Source organism: Cherax quadricarinatus, chromosome 41, assembly GCF_038502225.1.
Source record: "Cherax quadricarinatus isolate ZL_2023a chromosome 41, ASM3850222v1, whole genome shotgun sequence".
NCBI lineage: Eukaryota > Metazoa > Arthropoda > Malacostraca > Decapoda > Parastacidae > Cherax > Cherax quadricarinatus.
In genome coordinates, this window is record NC_091332.1 from 384,029 (window position 1) to 402,988 (window position 18,960).

At 37.7% G+C, this 18,960-nt stretch overlaps 3 protein-coding genes across 4 annotated transcripts in view; 2 read left to right on the forward strand and 1 right to left on the reverse strand.

The window, feature by feature from the left end:
- The window catches only part of PNKP (Polynucleotide kinase 3'-phosphatase), a 24,101-nt gene extending 23,036 nt beyond the window's left edge, over window positions 1-1,065 (forward strand). The window contains exon 11 of the mRNA XM_053786724.2: window positions 125-1,065. Within this exon, the coding sequence (XP_053642699.1) occupies window positions 125-248 (124 nt within the window). The 3' untranslated portion in view covers window positions 249-1,065. The remainder of the gene's footprint in view (window positions 1-124) is intronic.
- The window catches only part of LOC138853817 (protein abrupt-like), a 15,655-nt gene extending 4,548 nt beyond the window's left edge, over window positions 1-11,107 (reverse strand). Inside the window, exons 1-4 of one of the 2 annotated variants that reach the window (XM_070092859.1) lie at window positions 11,001-11,107; window positions 9,632-10,645; window positions 8,813-8,998; window positions 6,859-7,187 (exon numbers count right to left, since the gene is read on the reverse strand). In XM_070092859.1, coding sequence (XP_069948960.1) covers window positions 6,876-7,187; window positions 8,813-8,998; window positions 9,632-10,645; window positions 11,001-11,081 — 1,593 coding nt within the window. In that variant the 5' untranslated portion in view covers window positions 11,082-11,107 and the 3' untranslated portion in view covers window positions 6,859-6,875. Of the gene's footprint in view, window positions 1-216; window positions 7,188-8,812; window positions 8,999-9,631; window positions 10,646-11,000 lie in introns of those variants that run through there. The other variant, XM_070092858.1, reaches the window with a different exon arrangement.
- The window catches only part of LOC128695832 (uncharacterized), a 134,251-nt gene that overhangs the window by 82,329 nt on the left and 32,962 nt on the right, over window positions 1-18,960 (forward strand). The gene's annotated exons all lie outside the window — the stretch shown is intronic.

The window sequence follows — 18,960 nt, forward strand, 5'->3', positions numbered from 1 at the left end:
GCTTGGTTGGGAATGCAGTGTTGTCTTTCTGAATATTTTGTATTCACAAGCAAATGTTAATTTTATCATAAAACAATGTGTGAAAACTGAATTGTTTACCATTAAGTTTTTCTTATCTTTCCAGATCGAAGTTTGAAGAACCTACTCTGAAGGAAGGTTTTGATGACATTGTGAAAGTCAATTTTGTTCCAAATTTCAGGGCATCCAAAGAAAAGGAGCTGTATAGAATGTTTTTATTGGAAAAATAACTACATATATACTGCCTGAACAGACAGATGGCTCACGTGCTTTGATTTTGTTATGAATTGAGCAAATTTTTATTTATTTTTTTTGCAGTCTGACTCCCTTAAGCTGTAAAAACAAAGAAAAGAAATTCTTTTAATGGAAGACATAACATTACAATACAAAAGCAAAGCAATAAGCCATCGTGTATGAAAATTTGCAGTATTTTGTGCCTTTTGACAATAATGCACACTGTGTTTTTAAATCTACAAAGACCAAGTCACCTTAAATAAGTTACAAATATGAAAATATTTGTTTATTTTATGCCTCTATTGAGCAATGCACACTCCCTAAGGTATCACTTAGTGACACCTTGAACAGTTTGTAACAATTCATAAATAATTTTACAAACTGAGGTCAACCCAAAGCTACATATGTATTACAAAGTATAAGCTTAACAATTTGACTGATGAGATCATGTGATGCTGGGGTGTTACAGCTGAACTAAATTTAAACTATTAGGCTGTTACCCCTGCCCTCCTCGCCCCCCCAAAAAAGGAGTTGCCTTAAATAAAGCTTAAATATCAATAAAGTTTGAGCAAGAGTACAATAAATTAACTACATAATATTCGTTGGTTTGAAAGTATGATAATTTATGCATGTAGAAGATTGTCATTGTAGATACAGTTGTCATTTATTATAATGAATTTTCTGCCAAAAAACTGAACTTGAACCTTGCCAACTGTTAGATGCACCATCACCCATATAGTTAACAATTTTATTTTGTATGAAATTTATTACTGTACAATAAAATTCAAGTTCAAGATGTTCTAGACTAGAGAATGTTGAATTATTTAAAAATCCTAAAGGTATCATATCGTATCTCAACAAATCAAAGAAAAAAGTACTATATTACAATTCAAGAATGATTACTTATGTGCATAACTATTACCCCTTTATAAATATATTTAAAATAAAGTACAGCATAAAAGGAAGGCTACATTCTGCAAAATGTTTAATGTAAAATATTAATGCCAAAGCCTATCTTCAAACTACTTTTCATCTCTTCAAAATATATGTATATATAAAAATAATAAATGCTAGTTATTTCATTCAGTAAGGTACTTTAACCTGTCTAAATTTTATTAGACATACTTCATACTCCATTATTATACCAACAAAAAAGTGCTAAACCCATCTTTGTATTACAATATTATCACAAAAAAAAGAGAAATCAAAATATTATATTCAAAACAATTACCAAATCATAGAAATATTGCCTGGAAGACAAAAGGTGTAAATATTGTATCTGAAAATGGAAAACTTTTATAAATGAAATATATCAAAAGATACTAATCACCATTATTATTATTATATTAAAAAACATGCACTAACTCACATAAATCATACTGTGAAAAAAGAAAATCTACTATATTTAATAGTCTTAGGGAAGCGCTAAATCTGTAGGGGTGCCCATGGAATTGAATCTAACAACATTGGAGGACAGAACTGGGGAAGACACACTGTACAAAGTAGAGGAACTGACAGGGTATATAGGGATAGGCTGATTGAGAGGTGGGAAACATACTAGGGGGCACACCTTGATGAAAAAGACAGACGAGCCACAGGGACGTCAGGAAATATTTTCCAAGTCTTGTGGAGTGGAATGACCACGATGAAGTGGTGGAGATATGCCCAACATATAATTTTAAGGGCAAGTATGACAGGTTCATGAGACTAAGAAGGAGTAAATCTGGCAAGGAGCAAGTTAAGAGACAAGGCCAGGAGCTGAGACTCAACCCCAGCAACTACAAATACATGAATAGTCACCTCCACTATAACAGCAACTGCTGCTGTTCCCCAGAAACCACCTCTTATCCTACCAGGTGTACACAGCTAGGATGGTACCTCCAGGATTGACTGAGCAAGGCTTAGCAAACCTACCTAACTGTGCAACTGTCTAGCTAATAATGGTGGCAGGAGAACCAGCCAGATCCACAAGTAACTTCCAGAAGCACTTCTTCTATCAGAGGTCCAGCTAGATGGCGGCTTGATATGATCCAATTTCCATAGGGTGTAGTGACTGAACCACTACTAATGGAAGTTACATGTATGTTTGAACAAGGTAGAGAGGGAGAAATGCCTCTTCTGTCTAGCAGCTGGATTTCAAAAAAGTGGAAATATTCTTACTGGAAGTCAAAAGGAGAGGTAGGGTTAAGGGGTATTTAGATTAGATCTGAGAAAGAGGTCCAATTCCTTGGATCAAAAGCCACTTTGTTATGACAAGGGATTCCCTTGTAAAATGGATAGACAACTTAAAAACTACAAATGCCAGAGAGTCTTGGTTGTCAAATGCTTATGAATATCATGCTTCATTATAATGACCTTTTTATATTTACCTGTGTGAAATGTTAACTGAAATCAAGACTGAAATGAAAAGTCACAATAACAATGTTGGAACAAATCACAACCTACACACTGAAGAAACAACTGGAAATTACATTTAAATTTGCATTTTTTTTCTGTTAGTGATACTCAGCACATTTATACCTTGGTGGAACTAACTGATCTTTTCAGTTAATGAACACTTAAAAGGTATTTGTCAAGAATGTCAAAGTATTTAACAGCTTTGCAGTTGACAAGAATATAACCAAGTTTAGAGCTCAACCCGAGAGGGTCACTTTTTAGTGGAACGTTAAGTGCGAAGGGAATCAGGTCAATGCCAAAATAAAAATATTTTTTATTTTTTTTTTTCAACAAGTCGGCCGTCTCCCACCGAGGCAGGGTGACCCAAAAAAAGAAAGAAAATCCCCAAAAAGAAAATACTTTCATCATCATTCAACACTTTCACCACACTCGCACATTATCACTGTTTTTGCAGAGGTGCTCAGAATACAACAGTCTAGAAGCATACACACATAAAGATACACAACATATCCCTCCAAACTGCCAATATCCCAAACCCCTCCTTTAAAGTGCAGGCATTGTACTTCCCATTTCCAGGACTCAAGTCCGACTATATGAAAATAACCGGTTTCCCTGAATCCCTTCACTAAATATTACCCTGCTCACACTCCAACAGATCGTCAGGTCCCAAGTACCATTCGTCTCCATTCACTCCTATCTAACACGCTCACGCACGCTTGCTGGAAGTCTAAAGATTACTAAAAAGAATAAGAAATAAAAATATACATACAGTAAATCACTTGTTTTCAAGCTTTTGCTTTATTTATTTAGAGCTACCTGACCTCTAATTAACGGACCTCCAGTTAATGGAGTTTGGCAATTACGGAATAAAAAACTGGCTGGACAAATGACAAAAGCATCAGACAAAAAGGAAAAAAGTCCGTAATTCTGGATTCTGATAGTAAATTATCGGATCAAGTCCAATGACTTCAATGTTTGTTCGGTATGAGCCAGAGCAGCCATGTGCAGGACATATCTGTTTTCTCTGTTTCCTGAGCCATAGGCCACCTGTGCCATTTTACTACTTGTACTCACTCGTGTAAACACTTGTCATTCAGTCTTCAATTTTCCCTGGATTTAGTGTTTTGTGTGACTTTATTAACATATAAAGTGCAATTAACAATGGCTTCCAAAGCAAGTGATGTGGCAAGAGAAAATGTGTGCTACTTAGTAATAAAGAAGGTCAAGTCATTTGTCTCAATGGCATGAGTATGAGGAATGTGATGTTAAAAAACAGTATCTGATATCTATGGTACTGTACTGTAGTACTACAGGTTACAATACCCGTATTCTTAGTGTCCAGTTGTCTGCTGATTCATAGCTTCGTTTATGTCATGATCATTAAAATTTAATTTCATAATTTGGAAGGTTCAGACAATCAGCATTATTGTACACTCCTCTCCCTTGTTAGTCCATTAATTAGAAGGTTCAATGTAATATTTTTTTTCAATAAAGAATATTTCATGACAATGAATGGAACAATTCTCAAATAAGCCACAATTTGGAGAGGAAACTACAGATGACATTTCAGTCCATTTTGGAGTATTATCAAGTCATGACCTCAAAATTACATTAAGACTGTACAAGAATTAACCTGAAAGTTGAATAAAGCCATAAAATATAATACAAAACTCCAGTGGGTATGCAGCTGAAATAAACTTGAAAATAAGTGACTTTGGTGCCAACATAGGTCTAATTTTTTTTTTATGTTTCTGATAAAAAACACCAATGGTATTATTAAGGATGGGCAAAGCACAAAATTTTTTCAACTGATGCTCACTGCATCCATTATGTTACAGTAGCAATCAGTCAAGAGGATTTAGAGAAAAAAAGGGGTGGAGCAGGAACTATTACAATCAATCTGGAGTGGTTAAAAACAGAAAAATCATAGAATCTGCTCTCATAATCTTCACAGCAAACTACAGTACTGTACAACATTTCACAGGGACAATGAAAGTCAAACATTTCAAAATTCACCTTTTAGAACTATATATCATCGATCAATCTAAATCAGATCCACATCATCAAGAGAAGCCTTGCTACAGAAAACTACCCAGCAATAAGGGAGCTACCCCAACTACGAAGACATGATGGCAGTCAAAAGCATCCGAGATGCAGTTACCATGTTACCCTGAGCAGCTGGCAAACTGCTGGTGTGGGACAACACATGTGCAGCTACATTGGCTGACACTTCTCTAATACAGCAGTGGAAAAAGTGCAGCCACTGGCTTCAGGGAAATCCAGAAATCTAGAAAATATGGGGACCTTGTTCATCAATAACCATTTGTTTGAGGTCAAAGATTCAAACTGCAAAACAAGTTTTTATTTGTCCCACTGAAAACGACACATGTGCAACACTTACATCTCTGTCAAAACATTTCGCCTATAAAACAAGCTTCTTCACTTGAATACAGAGGTTACTAATAGAGACTTCAAGGTGTTCAGCCTTAATATATATTGTTCATTTCTGTAGAGTTGATCAATGAAGTAGAGGCATACAGAGCTATATATGCTGGACCAGATGGAGATGGTGTCACAAAATGTGAGGCCAAATAGCAAGCCTACTAGCCCATGCTAAGTAGGTCCTTCTCAAATTTAACCTTTCACATACATAAGCACATGTCAATAAGGTGTAGAGCAATATAACAATGTTTTTAAGTGTGTGGAAGGTTGAAAGTTAGAATCAACTGCTAAACATGGGCCAGTACGTCTACAAGTGGGCCTCAACTTCTGTGACATGATCTCAAATCAGTGCACTTCACTTCTGGTCCAGTATATACATAGCTCTATCTATATGCCTTTACTTCAAAGTGATCAACACCATGAAAATAAACAACATTTATGAAGGCTGAGGAACTTAAAATTCTCCACTTCAACTGTCTCAAGTAAATTAGTTATCTCTATATTTTAATGAAGCAGCCTGCCATGCAGGGAAAATGTTTCAGCAATAAAGATGACTCAGTGCTGCACTTGTGTTTCATTTATCTACCTGTTGGTATTGTATACTTTTAATACATAATATAATTCTGTAATTAGTGTTTTAGCTTTCATACTTGTAGGCAATATGCCACTTTATTACATTTTTGTTCCCTTGGCACTTGAGGAAAGTATATACCCAAGTTTCTGAAAGTGATAGGCAAAAAATTCATTAGGGGAATTCAGAATCCCAGAGTAACTAGTTTAGTGTCCAGCCTCTCAGTGTTGAGATCTAAAGAGGTAATGCCTGTTGCATCTTAGGCACATGCTCAAGCTCTGAGGAACTGAAGAAGTATTAGAAATATAAATGGTGAACAAACACATCTTTGTACTAATAAAATAAATAAATAAATATACATATATTTTAAGTGATTATTAAATATTATGCAATTGATCCCAAAACAGAACAAAATTAATTAGAAGCTGCAGAAATGGAACAAATTGGTCAGCATGCTGCATTAATTCTAGGTAAATTTCTCAAATGGGAATTGTTGATTAACTCGACAAATTATTCCTGAGGTAGCACAGTTCTATGGAAGGTTCAACAAGGATGACATAACACTATTGAGGAGCATGCATGAAGAGAGAATAAATGTGCATTAAAACCAAAGGTTAGATCAATTTGATTCATTAATAATGAGACTGAGAAGTGCTCATTATGGGTAAAGCTTGAGATGGTATGACATGTTAGGTATTTTATCATGGTATTCTATATTTCACTCTTATGAAAAAGCAGCACTGAAGATGATGTCCAATAACTTGAAAAAAGTTACATTTTGAACACTTAACTGATTTATTTCCTCTCAGTCATTAATCTATTGTATATCTTAGTCCATTCTCTTAATAGGTAAAAGGATTGGCTTCCTTTGTAGATTTACTTGAATGATTATGAGGATGAAACCTACTACAGTAGCACTGTACTAACTTTGTAAAAAATATAAAGACTTTGCAATAATTATAAAGTGTCTTTAATAATGCTTTAAGTATTTTTTAAATAATTCTTAGCTATCTTTACATGAATAAAAGACTGAAAATACTTTTGGAACAGACTCCAGTAGCCTGAGAAGTGGAAGCATCCATTTTAAATATCTAATCATTCAGTGACTAGACTTAGCCAACTGAATCCGTTATGTTTTACTATAATAAAAGTTTATAGTAAAATAAGTAACCATATACTGTAAACACTAAACTTACAGTTGCTGGGTCATATTTTAACACATTGCTTGTCTATTTGCAATTTTTTCCCTGTAATAGTCTGGATGCTTCACTTTAATGTGTGCTTGCAAGTTGCGTTTACGTTTGATCGTCATGCTGCAGACAGGACACGGCATTCGCAAATCAGCACCATTGTGTTCCAGAAGATGCTCAGCAAGGACTTCTCTCCTTGTAAAGGAGCGAGTACATAAATGGCAAACATATGGCCGAAAATGTGCAAGATGGTGCCTCTTTAATATTGCAGCCTTGGCAAAACACTTCTGACATATGGGGCACATAAATGGTCGGCCATCAACAGAAGCAGTTTCCTGTCAAAGAAATAAACCATCCTGTAACATGTAAAATTTGCATATTGTTATACACATTTTAATGCACTTAATAATTGAGTGGAAAAGCCTAATACCTAGGCGTTCTTTTGTAATTTTCCAATATTATCAGAAATATGGAAAAATACACACCAATGCAGTACAACTCACTCTTGAACAATGTTGGGATTAGGTGCGCTGACCCCCCGCACAGTCAAAAATCTGCGTATAACTTTTGACTCCCCAAAAACTTAACTACAGCCTACTGTTGACCAGAAGCCTTACCGATAACATTAACAGTTGTTTAACACATATTTTGTATGTTATATGTGTTATATACTGTATTCTTACAATAAAGTAGGCTAGAGAGAAAAGAAAATGTTATTAAGAAAATCATAAGGAAGAGAAAATACATTTACAGTATTGTATACTGTATTTATTGATACTGTAAGTTTACATCGTCTGTTTACAAGATGAATTGTCTGTCTGTCAGTACCTACATCAATACTGTTTTATATGATACAAAAGGCGGGGTAGGGGTCGGCCTAGGAAAGGTTGGAAGGAGGGGGTAAAGGAGGTTGTGTGTGCGAGGGGCTTGGACTTCCAGCAGGCATGCGTGAGCGTGTTTTATAGGAGTGAATGGAGACAAATGGTTTTTAATACTTGACGTGCTGTTGGAGTGTGAACAAAGTAACATTTATGAAGGGATTCAGGGAAACTGGCAGGCCGGACTTGAGTCCTGGAGATGGGAAGTACAGTGCCTGCACTCTGAAGGAGGGGTGTTAATGTTGCAGTTTAAAAACTGTAGTGTAAAGCACCCTTCTGGCAAGACAGTGATGGAGTGAATGATGGTGAAAGTTTTTCTTTTTCGGGCCACCCTGCCTTGGTGAGAATCGGCCAGTGTGTTAATAAAAATAAATAAAATGATACAAAACACTGTAGATATTATACGTATTACTAACATTAGACATCAAAAATATGTTAGTTTACATTTCTCTCAACTGCTAATGTTTGTGTATGTAAGTTTTGATAAATTTGACTTGTGTATACTTTATGGTAGTAAATGATAAAATAGACTAGTATCATGTTAGATCCAAGGAAGGGGATTAGTCCAATCTCTTAGATTAAGAGCCCAACACTGACAAATTTCTTCTTTCATCCATCTAGCTTATCTACGTGAAAGTCTCTGACCCAAGCTGTTAAACCACAAACACAGAAATTACATCCCTCTAGTTTATCAGCATTTGGTTCTGATCCACTGTGTCAATCTGCAAACACTTTATTTTGTCAATACACAGATACAGTGATTATGTGTGAGCAAGGTGAAAGTGTTGAATGATGATGAAAGTATTTTCTTTTTGGGGATTTTCTTTCTTTTTGGGTCACCCTGCCTCGGTGGGAGACGGCCAACTTGTAAAAAAAAAAAAAAACGTCCAGATACCTTATACAGTATGCCATACCCATATCCCTTTCTTCAAAGATGTGAGATTTAGCTCTCAAGAGTAATCTACCTTCATTGTTCATTAGCTTTAACTGATGACAAAGCTCTAGACTTATTCAAGCAAATCAAAGAAGAATGCAGTACCAGAAGTATTACAGAAAACCCTAGCTAATAAAACTGAACATACCAGTGCATCATCTGATGCATGTTGTCTGGACAAGTTGGCGCTTCGTGCAAAAGCATCCAGGTACATGCGTGTTTCCTCTTCTATGCTGTTTGCATTAAGAGCAGAACTAATAGAGTCACCATGAAGGTTCTCTGACAATGTAGTACTACTGAAGTCAAGGGCTTCTTCTTTTATTTCAGCTTTCATCTGTGGGAAATAACAACAATACTTAAGTCTTACTCTAGGTTTCTTATAGTTAAGAAAATATCATACTGCAATAGAAGAAACTATCACTTAGGAAAATCTAAAACTATATAATGACTTTTCTTCAGAGTAATGCTATGCAAATCATAGTCTTAAGAACACCTGTTCCTTTGACTATATTCTCTACACCTGCATCACTTTTTAAAGCACATGGGTTACTAGAACTAGAAATATTACAATGATCTTCTATTTTTTAAACAAAACAAAATATATGAAATCTTAACACAAGTGCAATGTTTATAACTTGGGCATTTGTAAGTTTGTATTGTGAATTTCTGATTTTTCTAAGCCCAAGACAGTTATTATGTTTATATATCCTTCCATTCAAGAATAATCTCACTTTGGCCCCTGTTCCAGCCTGAAATACTACCTTTACCCTACTTGAATTTATTTTTTTAACTGACATGTGTCTTAAGCAATATCAATAACTAAAATTGTATGACTCCATGAATTTCTACAGCATGGCCAGAGATGGCATAAAAGATATTTATGCCAAAGAATTGTTCTAATAATATACTAAACTATATATAAATCTGAAATGAGCTTCAATGAATCTTACTGTACAGTATTACATACCAATTTTTCTGGTGTCTCTGCAAGTCCTGAATTTGATTCATCAAACATATGCCCAAGAGAGCCAATGCCAAACTCTTCTTTACTTCCCCCAAGTCCAGCAAGGGAATAATTTAATGCTCGTGGTGATGCTGTTTTTGCCTCAGGTCTTGGATCATGCAAGGGCTGTTGGCTTGAAGGGCTTTGAGCTGGATGTCGTTCTAGGATCCTTTGCCTAGCAGTTTCTCTATGTGATGAAAGTGATTCTTTGCAAGACTGTTGAGGAAGAGACTGTGGTGGTGGTGGTGAGGATGAAGAATATGTAGGAGTGGGTGATGTGGATGTTATAGGTGTGGAAGTGTCTGGCTGTCTGTGATGCACCAAGTCACTAAGCACACTGCTAGGCAGTGAGGAAGCATTGTTTTGGCAGGAATCTTTTGTAGTGTGTGCAGAGGTTTCTTTAGGGGAAGATTTCTCAAAAAATGGGGTAGTAGGAGATTTACCAACATATTCAGGTGTTTTATGTACTGTCTTTTCTTCAGTCTTTCGTCGTTTTGGGGAGGAAGCAAGAGCATAATGATGACTGTACAAATTTTCTAGGAAATTATCATCTTTTGAAACTGAATGTTTTGAACTGCCACCTCTCACACTTTCTTCATTAGAACCATTAAGAACAACAGGTGACTCAAATCGCCTCTTCTTTGTGCCTAAACATTTTTCCTTTCGTGGAGGGTTAACTCTCTCAGCTACAGAATATTCACTAGCAGTAAAGACGCCAAGTCCCTTGATCTGTAATGCTTCTGCAGTTGAAAGTAATGTCGGCACCTCCTTTTGGGGTATGTCTGTTTGCCCTGTATACATAAAATCTATTAATGCCTGCATCTCTCGTGCAGCAACTCCTCGCATATACACAATTGGGTGTTGACATGGAATATCACCTAGAATGGTTCGGAAATAATCACTGCATGTAACCAACACCAACTTATGTGCGGCAAACTTCTGTCCATCACATGCCAGGGTCACATCAGTCAGTGTGTTCTGAAACATAGACAAGGATTTGGTTGTCAAATTGCCAAAACCATTGCTATGAGAATGACTAGTCTTGCAATATGCAAAACAAAAAAACATAATATGTAAGAAGCAGTATCTAGCATCACAGAAAATAAGTTAGAGATGTACATTACAGTATTTTTATGCACTAATATTTTGTAAATATAATAGCTCTGAACTGGTAGGTACTGTAGGTGGGAAGTCAGATAATCAGAATCCAGCCAAATTGGTAGGCTGTCTATTTTATAAGAGATTGTGTCATACTAGATTTATATAATGAGCATGTTTTCCATTTACTTTAGTTGGAAATGTGGTAAGCTTGATTATAATATATTACTCTTACCTCTTCCCTAAGAATACTCAAAGTATGCCTGTAAGTAGCACCATGATTATTCCAAGTCAAGGAGAGACATTCATCATCCATGGCGGCACCGTTCTATCTGCAATGTGGATACATCTATTATAAGAGAGAGAGAAATAAAAGATGCTTCTGAATGTAATAAATATGACACTGACAATGTGCAGACTAAGCATACTAGTCTCCTATGGAGAATATCAGTAAAGCAACATGGGAGTAGGTCAAGATAGCAAGCACCACAAAATGTTCTCATCATGGACCTTAAATTTTCTGCCAGTTGATTTTAAAGCACATGGTTGTTGGATTAAACCAGGCTTCAATCAATAGTTAAATCATTCGTGTTAAGCGCTAAACCCATGTGGGTTATTCAGCACAAGACGTGGTGGAGACTTGATCCTCCATCTGTTGAGTGCCAGACAGACACGCTTTCTATTTATACTCACCTAAATGTCCATGTTTCAACAAATTATATAATGAACAAAAATTGAAGATAGGTTACCATAAGCATAGCTCTACTTCTGTAGCTACAAATGGGCAATTATGATTACGATGGCCAAAGTAAGCTTTAATGGATATTGCTAGTGTATACATGAACACTGTTAGTAAGTGGGAGGCCAAGGTAGCCAGCACTTGAGAGACATATTATTCTGAAAGGAGAACCAAGAGTTATACAAGAATAAAATTCAAAGGAAATATAAGATAAATGAACACATGAGTAACTAATAAGACATTTAATGATGCTACATGTTGCTCCCGAGAAGTTTTGTCAAGCCATTACAAGCAATATAATGTATGATCACAGAGGAGTATATAAAAGGAGTAAGGCGAGTGCCCTGCCTTTGTATACCCCATGTGTCTGTGCACTGAACTGTATGTACTGGATTGACAAAGGTTCATGTGAGTGAAATACAGCCACAACAAATATCTTATTAGTTGGACAGGTGTCCATTTAACATACATTACTGTTGGCTATTTTCTCAATAAGTAATCAAAAGAAACATCTAAGAACTTTGCTTGAATACGATGTAATTTCAGTCAAGTAATATCATATAATACTTTGGAAAATGTAACATACTCATTATACTTACTAACACTTTAGCTTACATAATACAGTGGACCCCCGCATAACGATCACCTCCGAATGCGACCAATTATGTAAGTGTATTTATGTAAGTGCGTTTGCACGTGTATGTTTGGGGGTCTGAAATGGACTAATCTACTTCACAATATTCCTTATGGGAACAAATTCGGTCAGTACTGGCACCTGAACATACTTCTGGAGTGAAAAAATATCGTTAACCGGGGTTCCACTGTACAGTGTTATTTCTACAGCTGTACAGATTTTAAGTCATGCAGAAATAGTTTGTATGTATATGTGTATAACAAATAAATGAATAAATAATATATATATATATATATATATATATATATATATATATATATATATATATATATATATATATATATATATATATATATATATATATATATATATATATACAGTGGTCCCTCGTTGTTCGTAATTAATCCGTTCCTGGAGCCGTTACTATAAACGAAATTTACGATTTACAAATCAATTTTCCCCATAAAAAATAATGTAAATGCAATTAATCCGTTCCTGACACCCAGAAGTATTAAAACAAAAAAAAAAATTAACATGAAATATGCATGTAGTACATAAACAATACAATGGGAAATGATGAATGAAACATTAACAGCATAACACTTACCTTCATTGGAGATTCTTCTTAGTGTATGGGAGACTGGAGGAGGAGGAGAGAGAGTGGATTGTTTATAGTTTGGAAGGGGAATCCCCTTCCATCAACACCTCACGTACCATTTGCTTTTCTGGGGTTGCTTCTCTTCTCTGTTTCTTAATGCCTGTTATCATCACTGCTACACTGTTATAGTCACTACTTCGCTGTTATCATCACTACTACACTGTTGTCATCACTACTACACTGTTATCATCACTAATACACTGTTATCATCACTACTACACTGTTATCATCACTACTACACTGTTATCATCACTACTACACTATTATCATCACTACTTCACTGTTATCATCACTACTACACTGTTATAGTCACTACTACACTGTTATCATCACTACTACACTGTTATAATCACTACTTCACTGTTATCATTACTACTACACTGTTATCATCACTAATACACTGTTATAGTCACTACTACACTGTTATCATCACTACTACACTGTTATCATCACTACTACACTATTATCATCACTACTTCACTGTTATCATCGCTACTACACTGTTATAGTCACTACTACACTGTTATCATCACTACTACACTGTTATAATCACTACTTCACTGTTATCATTACTACTACACTGTTATCATCACTAATACACTGTTATAGTCACTACTACACGGTTATCATCACTACTACACTGTTATCATCACTACTACACTATTATCATCACTACTTCACTGTTATCATCGCTACTACACTGTTATAGTCACTACTACACTGTTATCATCACTACTACACTGTTATAATCACTACTTCACTGTTATCATTACTACTACACTGTTATCATCACTAATACACTGTTATAGTCACTACTACACTGTTATCATCACTACTACACTGTTATCATCACTACTACACTGTTATCATCACTACTACACTGTTATCATCACTACTACACTGTTATCATCACTAATACACTGTTATCATCACTACTACACTGTTATCATCACCACTACACTGTTATCATCACTACTACACTGTTATCATCACTACTACACTGTTATCATCACTACTACACTATTATCATCACTACTTCACTGTTATCATCGCTACTACACTGTTATAGTCACTACTACACTGTTATCATCACTACTACACTATTATCATCACTACTTCACTGTTATAGTCACTACTACACTGTTATCATCACTACTACACTATTATCATCACTAGTTCACTGTTATCATCACTAATACACTGTTATAGTCGCTACTTCACTGTTATCATCAATGCTACACTGTTATAGTCGCTACTTCACTGTTATCATCAATGCTACACTGTTATAGTCACTACTTCACTGTTATCATCAATGCTACACTGTTATAGTCGCTACTTCACTGTTATCATCACTACTACACTGTTATAGTCACTACTTCACTGTTATCATCACTACTACACTGTTATAATCACTACTTCACTGTTATCATTACTACTACACTGTTATAGTCACTAGTTCACTGTTATCATCACTAATACACTGTTATAGTCGCTACTTCACTGTTATCATCACTACTACACTGTTATAGTCACTAGTTCACTGTTATCATCACTACTACACTGTTATCATCACTACTACACTGTTATCATCACTACTACACTGTTATCATCAGTAATTCACTGTTATCATGACTACTTCACTGTTATCATCACTACTACACTGTTATGGTCACTACTTCTCTGTTATCATCACTACTACACTGTTGTCATCACTACTACACTGTTATCATCACTACTACACTGTTATCATCACTACTACACTGTTATCATCACTACTACACTGTTATCATCACTACTACACTATTATCGTACTGCTCGCAGACTAGGCCTAGCCTATAGAAACCATCGTACCCCTGAAATGCTGAGCCTCTTCCAAACTGCCCTTGCTGCTGCCAGAGAGCGTATGACAGAGCTGCGGCAAACAGACTGGGAACAATTTGTCAATGGTCTCAATGCTCACACCCCACTTAGCCGGGCATGGAGGGACATAAATAGAATTAAGGGTAACAGAACTGGGCAGATCGCGCACCCTCATCCCTTGCATAGGGCGAATGAGTTAGTCAGTGCTTGGGCTGCTACATCTAGCTATGACAGTCTTCCCAGTACCACACAGGCGAAATTAATGGACAAATATGATGCAAGGGAGAGACTTGTTTGCTTTATGCTCAGCAAGGCAGATGACTGCAACATTCCTTTCACTAATTATGAACTTGATGCAGCACTAACTAAGGGCAACTCCACGTCGCCTGGTGAGGATGGTATTACTTACAACATACTCAGATTGCTGTGTCGAGTACCAGGTAATCCTTTACTTGAATTATATAACATGAGTTATGTCACTGGGGAACTCCCTAAATCATGGACCAATAGCCTCATTATTCCCATTCCAAAGCCCAATCAACAAAACTCATTTCGCCCAATATCCCTTACTAGCTGCTTGTGTAAAACATTTGAAAGGATGATTCTTAATCGTCTTATGCACAGAATTAAGGAATTCTTGTCACCCCGGTTGCATGGCTTCATGCATGGAAGGAGTGTGCATCATTGCATTACCACCTTTCTCACTCTGCACACTGACAGCTCATACACTACGTTCCTTGACCTTAAATCCGCTTTTGATGTAGCCAACAGACATGTAATCATTAGTGAACTTGCCAGAATGGATGTTGGAGGATGGCTTCTCCGCTGGATTAAAGGTTACCTGTCCAACAGAAAGTCGTCTGTGTTGTTCCAGGGACATAGAAGTGTAACTAAAGATTTTGAATTAGGAACCCCACAGGGAGGTGTGCTTAGTCCCACCCTTTTCAACATTTTGATTAATGCCTTACTTAATGCCATGCCTAGCCAGCCCCATCATTATATGGTTAGTTTTGCTGATGACATAATGATTCACACTACCGGATTCTCCAACACCCAAAACATTCTTAATCATGTTTTAGCCTCGTGTCAGGACCTGGGGTTAATAATCTCAGGGGATAAAACAAAGATACTCAACAGGCGTCCTCCTCGGCAGAGAGGCACAGTTCGTCAGATCCAGTTGCATGATGGGTCTCTTCTAGAATATGTAAGCAGATACAGGTATCTAGGCTTTGAGGTTCCACTACTTGGACCTGTTGTAACGAGACTTTGTCGCCAATACAAAGAAAGGCTGAGAGCACTTAGAGTTGTGGCAGGTTTTCATCCCAGGTATGGTGCTAATGTTAAAATTGTGAAAATGATGTATCTTGCTTATATTAGATCATTGGTTGATTATGCAGCGCCACTACTTGCACTCGTGTCTGACTGGAAGCTTGGAGGGCTGGAAAAACTGCAAAACGAAGCAATGAGGATCATCCTAGGATGCCCTCGTACTGCCAAAATTTTAAATATGCGGAAAGAACTTAATGTTCCAAGCATTAGAGATCGTGTTACTGAAAGAAATATCCTTATTGGGGTCAATATGCTTAGGCTAGCCCATTCAAACCCCTGCACAGAAGCCCTCCAAACTTTCCTCAGCACTGGTGAACATCCTTCCAGATGGATCGAAAAAACTGGAACCGACCTCCGCATGAACCAGCTACATGATCTATATCAAGTTGGACAACAGAGACATTTCCCTGCTCCATGGGATATTACCCCATTCCAAACTACCATTCCTCCATTTCCCCCCAAAACTCTTCTTAAATCACACCCAAAGCTTCGTCTTGAAGCCAAACATGATGCCTTAAGCTGTATTGATAACTTAGTCACACAGAACAATCTTTCACAAATTATTTACGTCGATGGTTCTGTTCACCAGTCCACTGGTGCAGCTGGTAGTGCTGCTGTTGTCACACAGAGTGATGGCTCTCATAAAGAAATTGGAGCACGCATCAATAACTGGGCCTCTACCCTTCAAACAGAACTGTTTGCCATACTCCTTGCACTCAAATGTGTCCATGTATCTAAGGTTGACACTTTAATTGTAACTGATTCTCTGTCATCCATAAATGCTCTCAACTCATTAAGTATAAATTGTGGCATGCTTTTGTCAGAAGCCAGACATAGATATGGTAAGATTGTGGACAGTGGAGTCAGAGTGCACATGCTGTGGATTCCATCTCACATTGGTCTTCAGATGCATGATAGAACTGATAAATTGGCTAAGCTGTATGCTTTCAAAGAGGGGGTAGATTACAATCTTGGGTTGTCATTGAGCAGTTTGAGAACAATAATACGAAAAGAACTTCAAATGAACTTTATTGACTTAAGACTTAGGGAGATTGACACAAGTCAGTCCATCTATCATCATTCCATCATGCAGGAGGAGCCACATGTCTATGGTGCATCCAACAAGATAAGCAGACTCTTGGATGTCACTACTGCCCGGCTCCGGCTGGGTTACAAGTATCTTTGGCAGGTTAAATCACCACCACCAGATGTAGACCAAACGAAATGTAAACTTTGCCAGATGGACTATTGTCACACATTGCGTCATTATGTACTGGAGTGTGATAAAATTAATGAATTTAGAAACAACTCACTCAGAAGTGTTCAAGAAATGGCTAAGTATTTTATCCACAGTGGTATATTGCAGACCATTCTGGAGAAATACCCTGACTTTGCTAGCTGTAAATAAAGCATTACCACATGTGTGCATGTGTGTGTGTGTGTGTGTGTGTGTGGGTGTGTGTGTGGGTGTGTGTGAGGGTGTGTGTGTGTGTGTGTGTGTGTGTGTGTGTGTGTGTGTGTGTGTGTGTGTGTGTGTGTGTGTGTACTCACCTAGTTGAGGTTGCGGGGGTCGAGTCCGAGCTCCTGGCCCCGCCTCTTCACTGATCGCTACTAGGTCACTCTCCCTGAGCCGTGAGCTTTATCGTACCTCTGCTTAAAGCTATGTATGGATCCTGCCTCCACTACATCGCTTCCCAAACTATTCCACTTACTGACTACTCTGTGGCTGAAGAAATACTTCCTAACATCCCTGTGATTCATCTGTGTCTTTAGCTTCCAACTGTGTCCCCTTGTTACTGTGTCCAATCTCTGGAACATCCTGTTTTTGTCCACCTTGTCAATTCCTCTCAGTATTTTGTATGTCGTTATCATGTCCCCCCTATCTCTCCTGTCCTCCAGTGTCGTCAGGTTGATTTCCCTTAACCTCTCCTCGTAGGACATACCTCTTAGCTCTGGGACTAGTCTTGTTGCAAACCTTTGCACTTTCTCTAGTTTCTTTACGTGCTTGGCTAGGTGTGGGTTCCAAACTGGTGCCGCATACTCCAATATGGGCCTAACGTATACGGTGTACAGGGTCCTGAACGATTCCTTATTAAGATGTCGGAATGCTGTTCTGAGGTTTGCTAGGCGCCCATATGCTGCAGCAGTTATTTGGTTGATGTGCGCTTCAGGAGATGTGCCTGGTGTTATACTCACCCCAAGATCTTTTTCCTTGAGTGAGGTTTGTAGTCTCTGACCCCCTAGACTGTACTCCGTTTGCGGCCTTCTTTGCCCTTCCCCAATCTTCATGACTTTGCACTTGGTGGGATTGAACTCCAGGAGCCAATTGCTGGACCAGTTCTGCAGCCTGTCCAGATCCCTTTGTAGTTCTGCCTGGTCTTCGATCGAGTGTATTCTTCTCATCAACTTCACGTCATCTGCAAACAGGGACACCTCAGAGTCTATTCCTTCCGTCATGTCGTTCACAAATACCAGAAACAGCACTGGTCCTAGGACTGACCCCTGCGGGACCCCGCTGGTCACAGGTGCCCACTCTGACACCTCGCCACGTACCATGACTCGCTGCTGTCTTCCTGACAAGTATTCCCTGATCCATTGTAGTGCCTTCCCTGTTATCCCTGCTTGGTCCTCCAGTTTTTGCACCAATCTCTTGTGTGGAACTGTGTCAAACGCCTTCTTGCAGTCCAAGAAAATGCAATCCACCCACCCCTCTCTCTCTTGTCTTACTGCTGTCACCATGTCATAGAACTCCAGTAGGTTTGTGACACAGGATTTCCCGTCCCTGAAACCATGCTGGCTGCTGTTGATGAGATCATTCCTTTCTAGGTGTTCCACCACTCTTCTCCTGATAATCTTCTCCATGATTTTGCATACTATACATGTCAGTGACACTGGTCTGTAGTTTAATGCTTCATGTCTGTCTCCTTTTTTAAAGATTGGGACTACATTTGCTGTCTTCCATGCCTCAGGCAATC